Here is a 21449-nt window from a genome sequence, read left to right as displayed (position 1 = left end):
GGGGAGCAGCACAACGTGGGTTGAGCTGGGCAACGTGGGGAGCAGCACAGCACCGGTCGGCTGGTCGGCGAGCGTGGTTGATCAAGGCGTGGCTTCGCGTCCTCCGAGGTGTATGGGCTCCGGGTTCTGTCAGCGCATGCGAGGAGAGAGGGGCACCGGCTGATTAAACAACTTTCTTCCCATGCTTGCTGCACGTTCGGGGGGGAAGAAGAAAGGGGAACAGTGCCGTTCAAAACGGCACCGTTCGTTCCTTCTTTTTTTCTTTTTTTCTTTTTTTGTGTATGAAACGGCGTCGTTTTGGGGAAAACACGCCGTTTCATTTAAAAATGGCGCTGAAAGAGCCAAATTTCAAATCAGCCCTTAATTATCTTTTGTTTCTTTCAATTGCGTCCCTGCCAATTTCGGTCCTCGCCCCCATAGTTGGCCACGTTTTCCAAATTGGTCCCTGGTTTCGGATTTTCACAATTGAGCCCCTAATTGGCTATTAAACTTCAATAATTATGCAATTAAACCCCTGATTTGACCTAATAAATTCCAAAAAAATATATTTTGGCCCCAGAACTTAAATTTCTTCTAATTAAAGCCCAAATTGACTTAAAAATCAGTTTTTCTTGCACTCAAATCCTCTATAAATTCAAATAAAATCCAATTAAGTCCATAAACATCCAAATTTGGGCTTTTCTCCTCAAAATTCAAATTTTCCTTCTCAACAGGGCTCTCATCCTTTAAGAAAATACTGTAAAAAATCCAATCTTTGTATTTTTTAACTTCCTTGACCAATCTTTCGACCATTTTCTGAGCTTCTTTGGCTATTTATTTTATTTTTGTGTGGGGACCCAAAACTGGGTTACAACAGATGCCCCTTTTTTATAATGCTTACAGAGCAAGGGCGTAGTAAGTTTTATAAAGATAATCCAATCTGAACTCCTGAAACTGATCTGGTCTAAGCTTGATCGATCTGAAACTCTTTCTTTACAGCAATCCTCTTCGACCTAAAAAAATGGGATCCCATCTGGCGATTCCCTGAAAATGAAAAAATATGAGGTCTCCTCTGGCGACCTCCTTTGACAACTATCGAAATAAGAGATCCCTTCTGGCGATTTTTTTTTTTAATCAACTTGGAACCCCATCTGGCGATTCCTATATGAAATATGAGATATGAGATATGAGTTCCCATCTGGCGACCTCCTTTGATGAATATCAAAATTTGAGATCCCTCCTGGCGATCTCTTTTAACCAACTTGGAATCCCATCTGGCGATTCCTTTTAACAAGCATGAAGTATGAGGTCTCATCTGGCGACCTCCAAAATAGTGAAACACGAGATCCCTTCTGGCGATCTCAAACAACTTGGAATCCCATCTGGCGATTCCTTTTAACCAACATGAAATACGAGGTCCCATCTGGCGACCTCCAAATAGTGAAACACGAGATCCCTTCTGGCGATCTCCTTTAATCAACTCGGAATCCCATCTGGCGATTCCTTTTAACAAACATGAAATATGAGGTCCCATCTGGCGACCTCCATAATAGTGAAATACGAGATCCCTTCTGGCGATCTCAAACAGCTTGGAATCCCATCTGGCGATTCCTGATTACCAACATAAAATATGAGGTCCCATCTGGCGACCTCCAAATAGTGAAACACGAGATCCCTTCTGGCGATCTCCTTTAATCAACTCGGAATCCCATCTGGCGATTCCTTGTAACAAACATGAAATATAAGGTCCCATCTGGCAACCTTCATAATAGTGAAATACGAGATCCCTTCTGGCGATCTCAAACAACTTGGAATCCCATCTAGCGATTCCTTATTACCAACATGAAATATGAGGTCCCATCTGGCGACCTCCAAATAGCAAAACACGAGATCCCTTCTGGCGATCTCCTTTAATCAACTCGGAATCCAATCTGGCGATCCCTTTTAACAAACATGAAATATGAGGTCCCATCTGGCGACCTCCATAATAGTGAAATACGAGATCCCTTCTGGCGATCTCAAACAGCTTGGAATCCCATCTGGCGATTCCTTATTACCAACATGAAATATGAGGTCCCATCTGGCGACCTCCAAATAGCGAAATCCCTTCTGGCGATCTCCTTTAATCAACTCGGAATCCCATCTGGCGATTCCTTTTAACAAACATCAAATATGAGGTCCCATCTGGCGACCTCCAAAATAGCAAAATACGAGATCCCTTCTGGCGATCTCAAACAACTTGGAATCCCATCTGGCGATTCTTTATTACCAAAGTTGATATCGATGTCGTTCTTCCTACGGGCAGGGTTTGGAAGTTATTATCTTCTCTTCTTGTTGTTCTAGAATCAACTCAATGATTCTTTCTTCGTCCACAATCTTGTTGGAATGCACTAAGATCTCCTCTTGTAACGATAAAAACAAACACGCAATGATTTATGATTAGATGCAATGCATGCATTCGTACCTGGTTTGAAACATAGGCCCCATCATCTTCTTCTAGTTCATGAAGCTCTTTCTTAACATGAGCTTGCTTTTGAAGTCGTATGCTGGATTCATCTCTCGTGTTGCCTCTTTTTACTGATTATATTCTTGGAGAAGAAGTCTTTGACTTTCTTCAAGTAGTCCTTTTCTCAAAATGTATGACTTGTTATTGCCTTTTTATCATGCTTTATCTTTTTCAAATCTACGGCTCTCATCTTGCTTTGAAAAATATGTAAAACTTTTCATGAAATATCTTTTATTGCCCCCAGTGTGGAGTGTGATCCTAGTCCGGGTTTTATAAAGGAGAAATTCTTTCTAGCTCAAATGGGATCACCAATGATAAACTCTTTAGAAAGTGAAAGGAAAATGAGTTTTTCTCATTTCAAAATGCACATTGTTAGGATCGATAAACTCTATTTTTATCTTGAAAGAAGTTTCAGGTGATTTATCAATTCATTATGCTATCCAGAGGTATAGTTGTACTTCAGGGGTAGCTTTTCTTAAATTTCATCTTTGACCGATTTATGATACTTTCTTTGTAACCACTCAACTTTGTTTAAAAAGGTGCATAATCTCATCATTTATTTAAAGAAAAGGTGGGCTCAAAGATAAATACAAAATCTGGTTGACATCATGAGCCTTGATTGTCAACTAGAGAAAATAAAAGCAAATAAAAACAATGACAAAAGCATGCTAAGGCAAATAAAGTCGGTTAACTACAGGAACTTCTTGGGTCACCCCATTCTGAAACTTCTCTACTCGCGTAAAAAGGTCTTGGTAGAGACTTCTTCTAGTGTGTGGACAATCAACCGTAGCAGCGCTTCATCTTCTCCCCCACGTGTGTTTCTTTGTCATCTCTTTCGATCTTACCTTCTTCATTATTGACAATTCTTGACCAAGGTTTTCCAGCCCTTTATCCACTATTACTTGCGTCATGACTAGGCAATGGTTTTGAATTGATGTTGGGTGAGTCTTCAAATGACACTCATCCTACATTGATGAGTTCCAACAACCTCCTCTTGAAAGCATAACAGGTTTCAATCCCATGCCCGGGATTACCCCCATGGTAGTCGCAAGTCAATTCAGGGTTGTACCAAATTGGAAACGGTGGTTGTAGTGGTAGTGTAGGGATAGGAGCTATTTGTCCAATGCTTAGTAGCTTGGCATATATGTCCTTCAAAGGCATGGGTAATGGTGGTAGTTGTTCTAAAATGTATCTTGTGTTTGGTCTTTGATGGTTGTTGTGGTTGTTTGACTGGTTATTTTCTCGATTAGGGGAAAAAGGTTTGTTAAAGTTTATGTGGGCCACATGAGAGGTAGGTATTTGTGGGTTATATGAATCCGTTATCTTGCCATTGGACCCATCTTCAAAGTTGTTAACGGGACCTTCCATTTTTCTTCCAATAAAACCCTTTGTCTCCAATGGCTCAACTATGCGTCCAGCTTTAATCCCTTGCTCTATTCTTTCCGCTATGCGTACAGCATCGTAGAAATGCCGAGCTGAGCTACCCATTAAATGCTCATAGTAGGGTGCCTTGAATGTATTGGCGAACAAAGTCACCATCTCCGTTTCTATCAAAGGGGGTTGCACATGGGTGGCCTCGTCCCTCCATCTTTGCGCATAAGCTCTTACTGACTCTTGGCTTCTCTTTTCCATTGACATAAGGCTTGTTCGATCTGGAGCAATTTCCAAATTGAACTTGTATTGCTTAAGGAAAGCCTCCACTAAATCTTTCCATTTCTTAATCCTGGCATTTTCCAACCTCATGTACCAACTTAGCGCCGACCCTGATAGACTGTCTTGAAAAAAATAGATCAGTAACTTATCGTCATGAATCACCTCAGCCATTTTATTGCAATAAGATCGAAGGTGAGTGTTTGGGCATTCCAACCCAGTGTACCTTATAAACTCCGATATCCTAAAATCTTTTGGTACCGTGATGTTTGGTACCAAACATATTTCAGACGCTCGCATGGGGTCAAACCAGTCATTTCCCTCGACTGCTCTTAACCTTTCTTCAAAAGCTGATATCTTATCATCGTTCATAAAACCAGTGGACATATCGGAAGGCCCATCTGCTGTTAAATCTATAGTGATGTGAGCTTGAGGGGGCTGAATGGGAATGGCAGGTGCAAAGTGTTGTTCCGTCACTGAATCTGCCCCCAAGTTCTGAGATACCCCCGGGACATGAACTGACGGTGCTCCTATAGGTGGTTGGGTAGAAGTTCCCTCCCCGTTCTTGGCTCTTAAAAGTTGCTCAAGCAAATGGGTCAGTCGAGAAACTTCATTTTTCACGGATTCCAACTCGGTCTGGTAATGCGACTCTAAGTGAGCTCTTTCTTCATTTTCCATTCTTGATCTGGACCGGGTTTGGTGGACTCTGGATGTGGGACCTATATTTCACGATCTGGACTGCATATGATAACAAAATGCGTGATGACAATGTGATGCACAACTGATGTGCGATGAGTATAACATTATTAATCTTGATGCAAATAAGATACATAACCTAAGGACAAGCTCTATTTATTAAGTGAGAGCGGGTAGGTTTTCTATCTAGTCTTTGAAGGGTCTCATATCTGCTCAGTGACGTTCTTCGTAAAGACAGTATGGGGGCGTTGCAAGAAACAGTTAAGACACGTATGCCCACCATTACCAAGCAGGCACTCAGATATGAGTTGGGTGTTTCACGCATTTAAACCCTGACCAATAGTCTTAGGGTAAATCGCTAATTCCCCACTTAACTTAAAGCTTGTGTGTACTTCTCAAAATAAAAGCAAGTGATACATGAGACAATTTTATACAATGCATAAATAATACGCGTAAAATAAAAAATCAAATACGCAAATATAAAAGGAAAGGCATATTAACAATAAACACACGAAAACACAAACAAATCAGACAAAAACAAAGCTTAGTCTACAAGGTCCCCAGTGGAGTCGCCATTCTGTCGCACGTATGCGGCTTCGCGGCGAAAAAATATTGTTTTTCCATTTTCTTATCTACAATGTAAATCTATCTATATCTATTTGGTAAATATGGGAAGACAAGAAAATATTGTCTTTGATCGGTGAAAAATGGAATGGGAGTCGCCACCTAGTATTTTGGTCACTAGGAACCCTAACTGGTCTCAGAGATTAGGTACGGGGACTGGTTGCGTAAAGGGAAGGTATTAGCACCCCAAATACGCCTTACCTAAGGTAAGCTGCATTGTTTGATTGTCTAATAAAAACTAAGGTGTTATTGTACTTCTAGTCGTTGGTCTGTCTATAGTTCAAGAAAAATCCTCCTCAGTAAGAAGGTCTTTTATCTTATCGGGTAAAATCCTAACCGTTCAAATGTCTATACCAAAAAAATATTTAGGAATACGTTTTACGTATAAATTCGTAATCCCAAATACTAAAAGAAAACAAAAAGATTTTTTTAGAATTTTTGAAATATTGGCCTAGTTCTCATGGCTTAAATAAACTGGTTATCAAAGCCAAAATGCATGCTAATACATATATTGTTTTTGAAAATTTCCTTTGTTGTGTGAAAATATGAGGTTATAATATTTATATATATATATATTGGAGAGACTAGGCTGTATTTTAAAAACAAAAAAAAATTTTTGAAAAATATTATTTTTTTTTTATATGTTTTAACAAAAAATCGGGTATTTTAATATTGGGTTTGTATTCTTACGGTATAAAAATACAAACCAATATTAATCCACCCTAATAACAAAATGCAGGAAAAATCAACAATATTTTTAAGGACTTTTGGAAAAAAAAATTTGAAAGCAAAAACATTTTTTATTTCGAAAATCTTTGATGTTTTGATGAAAACCAGGTATTTTAATACCGGATTTGTATCTTTACAGTATAAAAATACAAACCAGTATTGATCAAAATACAGTAACAAAATTGTGGAAATCACATAATTTTCAAAATAATTTTTTTTTTAAGAGTTTTTATTTTTAATAAAAAAAGTTTTTAAGTTGGGCCCCGTTCGACCCATATGGCTGGGCTTGACCCAGCAGGCCTAACCAGGTCACTGGCCCGAGCCAGTGTCCTGGGTGGAAGCTCACGCGTGCATCCTTAATATCATATACAAATGGTACTGTTCAAGTGAATTATAATTCACTTTGAACAGTAAAAATGCAAAACGAAAACCACGCACAGTAACATGCAAAAGAAGACACACATAGTAACATATGGTACTGTTCAAGTGAATTATAATTCACTTGAACAGTAACATTTGCATTTCACTGTTCAAGTGAATTATAATTCACTTGCACAGTGAAAATGCTAAAGGAAATCACCTTCACAGAGACGCAAAATGCTTACCTGGACGTGGAACCGAAAGGAGCGAAGACGATGCCGAACACTCACAGTGATGCTGGTGGCGGTGGAGAGAAAACCAATGAGGGCTCACGGTGGTTCTGGCAGTGGCTGGTCTGGCGGTGGCGTTGCTGCGGCTCCTCTTCCTCTTCCTTGCTGTTTTGGCGCTGCTTTTTCTCTGTTTCCCTTTCTCCTTCTACTCCCAACTGTGCTGTTGTCAACTACGAAGACAGTGGCAGCTGGTGGTGATGGCTTGGGTGGTGGTCGGTGGCTGGGGAGTCCGGTGACAGCAACTGTTCTTTCCTCTCTGCAGCGGCTCCTTCTCTTCTGTTTTTGGCTTTCTCTCCTCTGTCTCCGGTGTTCCCTTCCGTTTGCTGTTCGTTATTCTCTTTAGCCTCTTCCTCTAGTTTCTGTCACCTTGCCTTCTCTGGTTCTTCCAAGCGGTGGTTCTGCTGTTGATGGCAGTACTGATGGTGGCGGAATGACAGTGGTTCCAGGGGTGAGGCACGGTTCTTCTTCTTCTCGTTGCAGAGGCGTGGGTTGCTGCCTTTTTTCAATGGTGCTCTCCTCGTTTGAAACTTCCTTCTTCTTTCAGTTTAAAAAATATAACTCTCTCCCCTCTGTTCGGTCTCTTTGAGTTTTCTTTTCCCCCCGGTTTTTTCTTATCTCTCTCTCTTGGTCTCGGGTTTTTTCGTTTTTTCTTTCTCCCCCCCTCTTTTGCTTCAGGTCTCCACCTTTCTTTTATAGGCGAGCAAATGGAGCGGGGCAGCGTGGGCAGCGTGGGGAGCAGCACAACGTGGGTTGAGCTGGGCAACGTGGGGAGCAGCACAGCACCGGTCGGCTGGTCGGCGAGCGTGGTTGATCAAGGCGTGGCTTCGCGTCCTCCGAGGTGTATGGGCTCCGGGTTCTGTCAGCGCATGCGAGGAGAGAGGGGCACCGGCTGATTAAACAACTTTCTTCCCATGCTTGCTGCACGTTCGGGGGGGAAGAAGAAAGGGGAACAGTGCCGTTCAAAACGGCACCGTTCGTTCCTTCTTTTTTTCTTTTTTTCTTTTTTTGTGTATGAAACGGCGTCGTTTTGGGGAAAACACGCCGTTTCATTTAAAAATGGCGCCTGAAAGAGCCAAATTTCAAATCAGCCCTTAATTATCTTTTGTTTCTTTCAATTGCGTCCCTGCCAATTTCGGTCCTCGCCCCCATAGTTGGCCACGTTTTCCAAATTGATCTCTGGTTTCGGATTTTCACAATTGAGCCCCTAATTGGCTATTAAACTTCAATATTTATGCAATTAAGCTCATGATTTGACCTAATAAATTCCAAAAAAATATATTTTGGCCCCAGAACTTAAATTTCTTCTAATTAAAGCCCAAATTGACTTAAAAATCAGTTTTTCTTGCACTCAAATCCTCTATAAATTCAAATAAAATCCAATTAAGTCCATAAACATCCAAATTTGGGCTTTTCTCCTCAAAATTCAAATTTTCCTTCTCAACAGGGCTCGCATCCTTTAAGAAAATACTGTCAAAAATCCAATCTTTGTATTTTTTAACTTCCTTGACCAATCTTCCGACCATTTTCTGAGCTTTTTTGGCTATTTATTTTATTTTTGTGTGGGGACCCAAAAATGGGTTACAACAAACTTTATGAATGAACTCTCCTCATATCATATTCCCACGAGTGTTGACGAAGCTTTGGATGACTCTAGGTGGATCCAAGCTATGAAGGAGGAAATGGAAGCTTTACTAAAAAATAAAATGTGGACTCTTGTTTCTCTACCAAAAGGTCAAAAAACAGTGAGGAGATGACTTAGAGGAAATAGCAAGACTTCAAGAGCAATTGGCCACAGAATTTGAGATGAAAAATTTAGGAGGACTCAAATATTTTCTGGGAATTGAAGTTGCTAGGTCAAAACACGGCATATTCCTTTCCCATTGAAAATATATCCTGGATTTATTATCAGAGGTAGGATCTGGATTGTAAGCTTACAGATACACCGATAATTCAAAATCATAGACTAGGAGAATACCCAGACCAAGTGAACAGATAAAGGAAGGTATCAGAGAATAGTAGGAAAACTGATTTATCTCTCTCATACACGGCCAGAAATCACTTAAGCAGTAAGTGTGGTAAGCCAATTCATGCACTGTCCGAGTGAAGATCATATGAATGCAATGATTCGGACTCTCAAATACCTAAAGTTCTCTCCTGGAAAAGGACTTATGTTTACAAGAAACAATCACTTACGAGTGGAAGGCTACACAGATGCTGATTGGGCATGAAATATTTCTGATAGAAAATCAACTTCAGGTTATTTCATGTTGGTTGGAGAAAACCTAGTTACTTGGAGAAATAAGAAGCAAAAGGTGGTAGCATTATCAAGTGTTGAAGCTGAGTTTCGTGGGATGGCTAAAGGTCTTTGTGAACTTCTCTGGCTCCAAAGGCTATTAACTGAAATTGCCTTACTCCTAAAGGAGAAATGAATCTATTTTGTGATAACAAAGCTGCAATTGATATCTCTCACAATCCAGTCCAGCATGACCGGACCAAACATGTGGAAGTAGACCGACACTTCATCAAATAAAATCTTGAGGCCAAGATAATTCGATTTTCGTTTGTTAAATCCGAAGACCAGTTGACAGACATACTTACAAAAGTTGTATATAGTAGAAGCTTCTACAACTCACTTGGCAAGTTGGGCATCCGAGATATATATGCACCAACTTGAGGGGGAGTGTTGGCATGAGTTGTCATCTGCGAGATTAAAGGAGGAAGATCAGCAATATATTCATTATCAAATTAAGCCCATAAATGTATAGCTATAATTGGAAGTCTACGTTATTTACGTTATGGTAACAATCTGTTATATATATTCCCTTATTCAAGTAAATAAAAATATTGAAACAGAGAAGGATTTCTCTCTATTTGTTCCTCCATTCCGTCAACTCGACATTTCATGGCATATTCAGGGGACATATAGCCACTGCACGTGAAAGAAACAAATTTCTGAAGTAGAGATATATTGGGAGGGTAGAATTGAAAAAAGAAAAAAGTATTTACCATGTTCCAACAATCCCACTAGTGTTAGCTTGATCTTCATTCCCCACAAATATACCCTCGTCGTTCCAAAATTTGAAAATTTTGGATACTGTTCTTGATGCAGGAGGATGTTACTAGCCTTCAGTTTATGAATATGGAGCATTCAATATATGCATTTATGTATGCAATCGACATCAATGGTGATGGTCGCCTCCTATCCACCTTCTTTTTTCATGAGGGAATATCAGTGATAGTTTCTTTATCCTTGAAAATGGATAAATGCATTTCTGTGAGACTATCAAAAATTGTAACAATGAGTTTTCTGTGAAAGACCCCATTTAATCATTTCGCTCATAAGTCAACCAATAATCCATACAGAGAACAGTATTTCCCAGCTTAAATTACACTACAAAAGTATAATTACTCTCTAAAAATCGGACTATAAGCAAGAAGTTCGGGGAATTGACAATAGTGTATTCTTTTGGCACAGAGACCTTGAGAAATCTGTAGAATGCTGATGCATTCACTTCTTACAAACTTCCCATAATTTCTTACAGCCAATTGCAGACCCAGACAGAAAGATAGCAGTGTCACAAGTTCTATTTATCGAGCTTCAAGTTCTGTGATGGAGACATTGTTAATAGAACATCTCTGTTTGTTCTGTTCAGAGGATTCTTTGTCTAAATAACCTAACCTTTCAGCGAATGCTGATTGTTTGGGAGCAGGAAGATCCACAATTTCGCTGTTTAGCATTGAAATTATAGTAGAAATAGTTGGTCTATCAGCCCTGTATTGCGTATTCAGGGGACATATAGCCACTGCATACGAAAAAAGAGATTAATGAAACAGTGATAGATGATAAGAATGGGATTTAAGAAACAAACAGGACTTACTATGTTCCGACAACCCTTCTAGTGTTTGCTTGATCTTCATTGCCACCAAATATCCTGGCCATACCAAAGTCTGAAATTTTCGGATTCAAATATCCTGGCCTTCAGATCTCGATGAATAATTTTTAGTCTGGAATCCCTGTGAAGGTAGAGCAGACCTCGACAGATTCCGTCAACAATGTCAAAACGTTTATTCCAATCTAGAAGTTGTTTCCTGAGAGGATCTAGACAAATTTCAGCCAAAAAAGAAGTGTGAGAGCTTCAATATTTGACTCGAAAAAGAAATTGTAATCTGCTTCAAATGGTTATGTAAGTTGGGGTAATTAGCTCTGACCAAAAAGAAATGCATCTAAGCTTTTGTTTGGCATGTACTCATAGACCAACATCTTCTCTTCTCCTTCAACACAGCAACCAAGGAGTCTCACAAGATTCCTATGTTGCAGTTTAGAAATCACCACAACCTCATTCATAAATTCTTCTAGTCCTTGCCCAGATGCTCTTGACAGTCTCTTCACAGCTATTTCCTGTCCATCTGGCAATCTTCCCTGCAAAGTTCCATTCATCCTATTTCTGTCAATTCAATTAACAATAAAAACTCCACTAGCTCACAGGCATTATTACCTTGTACACTGGACCAAAACCACCCTGCCCAAGCTTATTGGCTATGTCAAAGTTGTTTGTTGCAGCTACAAGCTCTGGTAAACTTAAAAGTGGTAGTTTAACTTGGTTCAAGTCGTTTTGCATCATGCTTTCGTCTAGTGAGATCTTCATGCTTCTCTTCTTCCTTTCTGAGTTGCATCCAGGAATTAGGCATCAGTTGAACATTGCATTTTTTTCTTTTCAATTAAAAGAGAGGATGGTTTTCAAGTCCAGCAATGGCTAGTACTGAAATGCATACTTACCTCTATAATCAGCAATTCGCCTCCACATACAGAACACACAGATTGCGCTGATAATAGCTCCCACAACCACCGTTAAACCGATAATTACCTTCACACTTGTAGTTCTATTCTCTGCAGAAAACAGAGGTTTGAATTTTTAGATTTGACAAAAGCAATCCAGGGGAAAGGATCAAATTTCTTCTACTATCTACATGAATACGAAAGTACAACAGTAATTTCTATGAATATTTGAACAGAAGAAAATTTGAAGAAGTCTTGTAAAAGAAAACTAGACAAAAAAAAAATGAAACGATTACCAAGTTCTGAATAAGCTAGGCGAACGTAAAGATCTGCCCCTCCTCTAGGATAGTTCCTTATATCAGTTAAGTTTTCCCACCACAACATACAGCGTATACCAGTATAATATGCATAAGCTATCCAGGAACAATTATTCATGCAGTTTTCTCTACATGTTTGTTCCGAAACTGCGAAGGACGAGTCAGCAAAGTCTGGCACTTTCACTGTCCGCAGCTTCAAGAACCCATCTTCTTTGCCCGCTTCACCACCATATTGTATTCTTTCGCACTGCAGAGGTCTCCTCCTAACACAACCACTAGTCCAGTTTCTACTATTCCATTCATCTGCATCTTTTGGTTCAAACCCTTTCATACAACTGCAAATTGGTGAGTTCTTTGCATTACAGATTCCAAATGACCCATACTTACTGTAGACATCGCACTCATCGGTTGGAACTCGCCCCACGTTAACCCATTCCTCCTGGCTCCTTCCCATAATGCCAATATAGTTCACTAAAACTTCCATCATAACTCAAAACATATCTTCCGATATATGATTCGTTGGCAGAATTTGAGATTAGGGTATACGTCCCGTTTCCATCTTGTACAATATCAAATCCGTTGATATTAACTGAATTCATTACTGGAATAGCAATAAATACCTGACCATTCCATGGACCAGACCGATAGATTGGATGACTATGATTCCAAATGAAACAATGAGGTATCCTCACTGGATTAATTCCAACAGTGAACGTCCCAATGGATGGATCTGAAGGGCTTCTCCATGAGGATAGCAATGTCTTCTCGCCTGTTCTTGCGTTAGCAGTAAGTCTCATGTTCGTTATCATTGTATCAGAAGGTTCCTGAAAACTTTACCATAAGCTGTTTCCACTTCCGATTTCTCGCAGGACAAGGTTTCCATCATCCATAAGCCGTGCACTTGAATTACTGACTCCCTTTGAAACATTTGATGACCAAAGAGTTTCTTTCTGACCATTCAAAACCACAAGATTTCCATCCCCAGATATTGTCATCACCCCAGAAGAATCGTTGAGTGGCTTGTTTCTGTTAGCTACCCAGACTGGTGTTATAGCCGTAACACTACTGAACCATATTCCTACATAGCGATTAGTGGAATTGACAGGGCTGAAAAATCCCAGTTTGAACTTATTTCCCGCAGAGACTATTGCATCAGGATCTTTGACATACTGAGATGAAGTAATTGTATCTCTGGCAGCACCAAGTTGCAAACAAAAAAAACACAGTAGGAGTAGAAGGGCTACCATGAATTTGCTGCTGCCAAGTCCAGCTGTTGGATATTCTTTTAACGAATTGCTCGTGCTTCGTTACAATGAAAGGCTTACTAGATTTTGAGTGATGGACCAGTCGATATATGCATGTCATTGGCAACAAATATCGCTTCTTTTGTCAAGTTTATGTCCTCTTATGGAGATTGTTATTTTATCACGCATCTCAATCAAAAGGTAAACCTGAAAGGTTGGGTTTTTCAACAATTGTGACAGGTGCTTCCCTTTTCCTGGAAGGAGATTATTGGCACAAAAGTCGCCGCGGCAGGTACGTGCCGTCCGTAGGGATGGCAATTTTATTTGTATAGTACCAGTCCAAATGTAATTCCATGAAGGTTCAAGAGCAAGAACAAGAACAAGATAAGAAGATGGTGAAACGTCTTGTCACGTTATGGACATGTTTGCATAATTACAAAAATGTTTTATGAATATTATTCTTTTATGGATAGGTTCTTCACGGTCAATAACTCAGCATATGTAGCCATGTCAGTCACTCGGAAAAAAAATGGAAACATTTTTCTTTCACCAGCACAAGGCTTTGACAAAAACAAGTCCTAATGGGTCACTATCTGTAAGGCTTGTTTCCATTTCAACCTAAAGAAATTACGGTTTCGTGGCTCATTCTTGAGAATTCACCATAAGTCATCGATGGCAAACATAAGTCACCATAAAGTTTTGTAAATTGTTTTAAAAACTCCATATTAAAATCATGATGATTAAAAAACTATATTTTATTGTTTTTTTCAAACCTTTTAACCTGCAATCTTAAAAACTACCACAATATAAAACACACATACTCACTTGTTTTCTCAAAGCTAAAAATTGATTATTATTAAACTTGGTTTAACGAGTCAATTGAAAACTCAATCATCTTGGGATTTGGTTGAGCTAAGACTTCACTTAGATATCTCAAAATATAAAAGGAGTTAATTTGGTATCATCTGATGAAAAACTCCAAACCCGATGCCGCATTAGGTTAAGGGGTTGGGCTCGCTCCCATGCATCCCCAAGTGCGCTACCCATGAATCAATTAACATAGTTAAAACTCACCATTAAAAAAAGAAAAAAAAAAACTAGATTAATTTGTTTAAACCTCTCTTCATCCATGATTTAGGCCTTGTTTTATGTTAACTTTTAGTTGAGTTTAGTATATACTAGATAGCTTGCTTGTGCTTCACGATGGGGCAAATTGATGTTTTTGAAGCATAAAAAATCAATGATAGAGTGCTGTAAGTGTATTTTTTTAAAAAATAAAAATTAATAGCTCCACATCATAAAAAGAAAAATGAAAAAACAAATATTGACCATTAATCCCTAGGATTCCAAACAATTAAAGATAAAATCAAGGAAAAATATCAATGAACAAAAAAAAAAGTAAAAATAAAAACCCAACAGACCCGGGTGATGAAATGGAAAAAAAAAAAACCAAGATTATAGATCCAATGATGAAATGGAAAACAAATTAAAATTTGTTAAAGGTGTCAAGAATAAAAAATTAAAAACAAAACACAAAGGACCAAAACTTATAATACCATCAAATAATGAAATAAAGGAACAAATTGAGAATTCCTAAGTCCATAAATTTACAAAAGAATCAAAAATAAAAATAAAAATCAAATGAGTGATGACCATATTCAAAAAAATAAAAAACTTAAAAAAAATAAAATTTAAAATACATCATTTGATGCTCAAAATGCTCGACCTGACAAGTTGACTCATGATGTTGAAGCACAAGTCATAAAAAATCTGATATTTATATTTCATTCATAAGCAAAAATCCTTGTAAGAAAAACTAAATTGAACAAAGTTAAAATAAAAAACTTCAGATAACACGTGTTTTTTTTTTTTTGCAAAATAAATGGGAAATCCTATAGGAATTGGGGGGAAAGTAAGAAAATATCCTCTTCGTGTTTTGTTTTTTTCAAAATAAATGGGAAATCCCATAGGAATTGGGGGGAAAGTAAAAAAATATTTGAGGATGAAACTGGAAAAATAAAAAAAACTAAAAAAAGGAAAAAAATCAAGCAATTTTTGGTGAACCATCTAAATTCAAGTTAATCTTTTATAGTAAAAAAACTATTAAAATCCAAACCTAGGCTCAATTAAGAAACTCAATATAAAACAAATTCAATGTTAAAGGGTGAGATAAATTAATTTAATTAAAAAAATTCTTGTTAGAAGAACAGGATCTAACAAAAAGCACCAAACAAATATGAGGCAATACTAGACTAATTTATTGTTGTAGGATAAAATAAATTAATTTAATTTAATTTTAAAAAATCATTTTAAAAGAGGTAGATCCAACAAAAAAAAAAAAAACAAGGCAACTCATGTTACTTTTAAAAAGTCAGAAAAGTCCCTTTGAAAGTGAAAAAAAAAATATCAAATGATCAAACAAAAAAAATCCTGAACTAACCTAACTAAATTTAATAACCCATGACCCGAGTTATGAGATAGGAATAAATTCACCAAAAAATAAACAAAACAAATCACAAAGTTTAAAGGGTCAATAAGTCAATTTCAAATTATAGATTGGTCAAAGTCCTTACTTTAGATAGGTCAAGTCCTTGCTTTCTTCCTTCCTAATATTGAGTTTTTCTTACTTTTTTTCGTGAGCTCATCTTTGAATCAAGAAGTGCATGAAGTGCAAGAATAAAACAAATCAATTTTTTAAAAGGATTTAAAACAAAATTGAATTTAAATCGAGCTAATCATCGAAACTGGTGGGCTAAGTTATGATTGTTGAAGACAAACACAAAAAATTAACAAATCAAAATTCTCAATCATAAAAAAATCAAAAAAATAAAAACAATGAGGACTAAATCATGCACAAAAAAAGATTATTGAAAAGAAAATAATTAGGGATTAAATTGAAAAAACAAAATAAATGAAGAAAAGGATAAAAAAAGAGCAATAAAAAAAATAAGGACCAAAATTAAAAACAAAATAAAATTAAATTAAATTCTAAAAAATGAAATTAAAAAATAATCAATGCAAAGAATAACAAAATAACTATAAAAAAAATGATAATCAAATTGGATATAAAAATTATATGAAATAAAATGTAGAGGGATGAAATTAAAATAAATAAATTCAAGAAGCCTTAAAATTAAAAACAAATAAAAATTTAAAAAATAAAGACCAACTTTAATTGGAGAATATATTTGAATTATTAAAAAGCTCAACACGAAAACCAATCCATAAGAAAGAGAAAAGAAAAGGAAGAGGAAATACCTTCATCATCACTGAATCGCCGCTAACTAGGCCAAATGCAACGCACCAACATCTGTATTGCCACCTAACATGTCATATGGCACAACCGTGAGTGGATTTTGACCATCTCATTTAGTGGGGGTGATGATGCTCAAATGCATGCATAGCACACATTGATATTTTATATTGATTTATTAATATTTTAATAATTAGAATTATTAAAAAGCCTTGAGGGTATCCTAATATGACACCCAAAAAAAAAACTTCTTACAAACTTCCCATAATTTCTTACAACTAATTGCAGACCCAGACAGAAAGATAGCAATGTCACAAAGTTCTATTTATCGAGCTTCAAGTGCTGTGATGGAGACATTGTTAATAGAACATCTTTGTTTGTTCTGTTCAGAGGATTCTTTGTCAAAATAACCTAGCCTTTCAGCGAATGCTGATTGTTTGGGAGCAGGAAGATCCACAATTTCGCTGTTTAGCATTGAAATTACTGTAGATATAGTTGGTCTATCTCTTGCAAGCTCCTGAACACATAACAGACCAATATGTATGCACCGAAAAACTTCAACCTCAAAAGAAGGGTTTGAAATTACAGGATCTACTATAGCTCCAATGTTTCCCTCATTCCATGAGTTCCATGCCTGCAAAGTGAAAATACCAACACACATAAGAATATCTAATTATAAATCCACAGCAAAAATTAGGGATTTTACATTACAAAGCAAAGAGTTGGAGGACATACAAATCCTATCAGGCTCGAAACTTGTTCAGAGTCATAGAAACTGGTATTTTTCCTCCCACTTGCAATCTCCAACAACAAAACTCCAAAACTAAAAACATCTGATTTCTCTGAAAATCGGCCCTGTATTGCATATTCAGGGGACATATAGCCGCTGCATACGAAAAAAGAGATTAATGAAATAGTGATAGATGATAAGAATGGGATTTAAGAAAGAAACAGGACTTACTATGTTCCGACAACCCTTCTAGTGTTCGCTTGATCTTCATTGCCATCAAATATCCTGGCCATACCAAAGTCTGAAATTTTCGGATTCAAATTTTCGTCCAGAAGGATGTTACTTGCCTTCAGATCTCGATGAATAATTTTTAGTCTGGAATCCCTGTGAAGGTAGAGCAGACCTCGACAGATTCCGTCAACAATGTCAAAACGTTTATTCCAATCTAGAAGTTGTTTCCTGAGAGGATCTAGACAAATTGCAGCCAAAAAAGAAGTGTGAGAGCTTCAATAGTTGACTCGTAAAAGAAATTGTAATCTGCTCTAATGGTTATGCAAGTTGGGTAATTAGCTCTGACCAAAAAGAAATGCATCTAAGCTTTTGTTTGGCATGTACTCATAGACCAACATCTTCTCTTCTCCTTCAACACAGCAACCAAGGAGTCTCACAAGATTCTTATGTTGCAGTTTAGAAATCACCACAACCTCATTCATAAATTCTTCTAGTCCTTGCCCAGATGCTCTTGACAGTCTCTTCACAGCTATTTCCTGTCCATCTGCCAATCTTCCCTGCAAAGTTCCATTCATCCTACTTCTGGCAATTCAATTCAATTAACAATAAAAACTCCACTAGCTCACAAGCATTATTACCTTGTACACTGGACCAAAACCACCCTGCCCAAGCTTATTGGCAATGTCAAAGTTGTTTGTTGCAGCTACAAGCTCTGGTAAACTTAAAAGTGGTAGTTTAGCTTGGTTCAAGCCGTCTTGCATCATGCTTTCGTCTGGTAAGATCTTCTTGCTTCTCTTCTTCCTTTCTGAGTTACATCCAGGAAGTAGGCATCAGTTGAACATTGCATTTTGTTTCTTTTCAATTAAAAGAGAGGATGGTTTTCAAGTCCAGCAATGGCTAGTACTCAAATGCATACTTACCTCTATAATCAGTAATTCGCCTCCACATACAGAACACACAGATTGCGCTGATAATAGCTCCCACAACCACTGTTAAACCGATAATTACCTTCACACTTGTAGTTCTATTCTCTGCAGAAAACAGAGGTTTGAATTTTTAGATTTGACAAAAGCAATCCAGGGGAAAGGATCAAATTTCTTCAACTATCTACATGAATACGAAAGTACAACAGTAATTTCTATGAATATTTGAACAGAGTAAAATTTGAAGCAGTATTGTAAAAGAAAACCAGACAAAAAAAATGAAACAATTACCAAGTTCTGAATAAGCTAGGCGAACGTAGAGATCTGCCCCTCCACTAGGTAACTTCCTTGTATCAGTTAAGCTTTCCCACCACAACATACAGCTTATACCAGTATAATATGCATAAGCTATGCAGGAACAATTATTCATGCAATTTTCTCTACATGTTTGTTCCGAAACTGCGAAGGACCGGTCAGCAAAGTCTGGCACTTTCACTGTCTGCAGCTTCAAGAACCCATCTTCTTTGCCCGCTTCACCACCATATTGTATTCTTTCGCACTGCATAGGTCTCCTCCTAACACAACCACTAGTCCAGTTTCTACTATTCCATTCATCTGCATCTTTTGGTTCAAACCCTTTCATACAACTGCAAATTGGTGAGTTCTTTGCATTACAGATTCCAAATGACCCACACTTACCGTAGTCATCGCACTCATCGTTTGGAACTCGCCACACGTTAACCCATTCCTCCTTCCCATAATCCCAATATAGTTCACTAAAACTTCCATCATAACTCAAAACAAAACTTCCGATAAATGATTCGTTGGCAGAACTTAAGATTAGGGTAAACGTCCCATTTCCATCAGGTAAAATATCAAATCCATTGATATTAACTGATATCATTCCTGGAATTCCAATAAATACCTGATCATTCCATGGACCAGTCCGATAGATTGGATGACTATAATTCCAAATGAAACTCTGAGGTATCCTTCCTGGATCAATTCCAACAGAGAAGGCCCCAATGGATGGATCTGAAGGGCTTCTCCATGAGGATAGCAATGTCTTCTCGCCAGTTCTTACGTTAGCAGTAAGTCTCATGTTCGGTATCATTGTATCAGAAGGTTCCTGAAAACTCTCCCATAAGCTGTTTCCACTTCCGATTTCTCGCAAGACAAGGTTTCCATCATCCATAAGCCATGCACTTGAATTACCGACTCCCTTTGAGACATTTGATGACCAAAGAGTTTCTTTCTGACCATTCAAAACCACAAGATTTCCATCCCCAGATATTGTCATCACCCCAGAAGAATCGTTGAGTGGCTTGTTTCTGTTAGCTACCCAGACTGGTGTTATAGGCGTAACACTACTGAACCATATTCCTACATAGCGATTAGTGGAATTAAGAGGGCTGAAAAATCCCAGTTTGAACTTATTTCCCGCAGAGACTATTGCATCAGGATCTTTGACATACTGAGATGAAGTAATTGTATCTCTGGCAGCACCAAGTTGCAAACAAAGAAAACACAGTAGGAGTAGAAGGGCTACCATGAATTTGCTGCTGCCAAGTCCAGCAGTTGGATATTCTTTTAACGATTGCTTGTGCTTCGTTACATTAATGAAAGGCTTACTAGATTTTGAGTGATGGACCAGTCGATACATGCATGGCATTGGCAACAAATGTCGCTTCTATATATTGTCAAGTTTATGTCCTCTTATGGAGAGTGTTATTTTATCACGCAACTCAATCAAAAGGTAAACCTGAAAGGTTGGGTTTTTCAACAATTGTGACAGGTTCTCTTTTCCTGGAAGGAGATTATAGGAACAAAAGTCGCCGGTTTGGCCTTCCCAGGCAGGTACGTGCCGGCCGCAGGGATGACAATTTTATTTGTATACCAGTCAAAATGTAACTTCTTGTCTGGCTATGGACATGTTCAAATAGGTTGAATCGAATTGCTAAGCTGGATGGTCTATTCTGCCATTAAAACAAACGACTACCATTCCAAACAAAAACCTCAGGATGGAATTGAAGAGCTTGTCCATGGTGTAAGTGGTCCTCCTCTCAACTGTTCATCTAAATTCAATACAAAACAAAAGCTTTTATTGGCTAGTTTTGACTTGCCAACTCACATGTAAACGTGAAAAAATTTCGTATAACAAAATAGTAGTTGACAGCTTAAATGTTAAATTTTCAATTATATTACAATTTAGAATAACAATTGTATGGAGAATCAAGCTTATATTATTAGCATAACAATGATGTTAAAACAACAGAAAATAAATTAACGTGAAATGTATTGATTATCTAGAATTGTATTACTTAAGTTTGTAGTTGAGGTTTTGCATGTGTTGTAATGCAAATTTAAAAATCAAGGGCTCTAAAATTTAATTCAAAAGGGAATAGTGAAAATAAAATAAAATTTGAGAAGATTTAATTACTTAATTTGTTTTTACTAAATTATATGTAGATGGCAAGTTATTCTTGTTAATAAAAGACTAAATATATGTAGTAGATAAGATACCTTTTATACTATATTTTAAAAAATATAACTTTACTATATTATCCCTGATCAATTGATAAATAATATTTTAATTCTTTAAAAAATACAACTTTATCCCTGAAATTAAAGCAATTATTCAGTAAAGAAAAAAATAGTCAATACAATACTTAAATCTATATTATTTCTCCTCACCTACTGCACCAAAAAGCTAAGCCCTTTTTATTTTTTTGTAATAATATATATATATATATATATATATATATATATATATATATATATATATATATATATATATATATATTTGTTTCACACAGCATCACCCGGGATGCTGCCACCAGCCCAACCACCATTTTCAGGCCTGAGATGGACCCTTATCCACATCAGGCTTAAATATAATACTGATGATTTTTTTGATGTGGCCCAATGCATATGAACGAGCGAGGAATAATGCAAATTTTGGATTTTGGATTTCCTTTGGGATATCATTTCATAGAATGATTTAGACTCATTTTGTAGCTAAGCTTCAAACGCTTCGATCAGATAATGGTGGCGAGTATGTGATTCAACAATTTTGTAATTATTTCCACCACTATGGACTAATTCATGAGACTTCATTTCCCTAGACTCCGCAACAAAAT

General features: G+C 37.3%; 1 protein-coding gene and 1 pseudogene across 1 annotated transcript; both read right to left on the bottom strand.

Annotated features, from left to right (window-relative positions):
* Positions 1 to 10137: 10137 nt before the first annotated feature.
* Positions 10138 to 13322, bottom strand: LOC118047410 (G-type lectin S-receptor-like serine/threonine-protein kinase At1g11300; annotated as a pseudogene).
* A 3351-nt stretch (positions 13323 to 16673) lies between these two features.
* Positions 16674 to 19946, bottom strand: LOC118047406 (G-type lectin S-receptor-like serine/threonine-protein kinase At1g11300). Its single transcript, XM_035056694.2, has 7 exons — positions 18601 to 19946; positions 18307 to 18417; positions 18025 to 18191; positions 17733 to 17943; positions 17387 to 17624; positions 17161 to 17311; positions 16674 to 17059 (listed from the first exon to the last, which is right to left on the bottom strand). The coding sequence occupies exons 1-7, from the start codon at positions 19859 to 19861 to the stop codon at positions 16751 to 16753; spliced, it is 2448 nt and encodes an 815-aa protein (XP_034912585.2). The 5' UTR covers positions 19862 to 19946; the 3' UTR covers positions 16674 to 16750.
* Between the last annotated feature and the right edge of the window lie 1503 nt (positions 19947 to 21449).

This window comes from Populus alba, chromosome 11 (genome assembly GCF_005239225.2).
Source record: "Populus alba chromosome 11, ASM523922v2, whole genome shotgun sequence".
NCBI lineage: Eukaryota > Viridiplantae > Streptophyta > Magnoliopsida > Malpighiales > Salicaceae > Populus > Populus alba.
The sequence above is the reverse complement of the archived record's forward strand: the minus strand, read 5'-3'. Positions and strand labels throughout refer to the sequence as shown.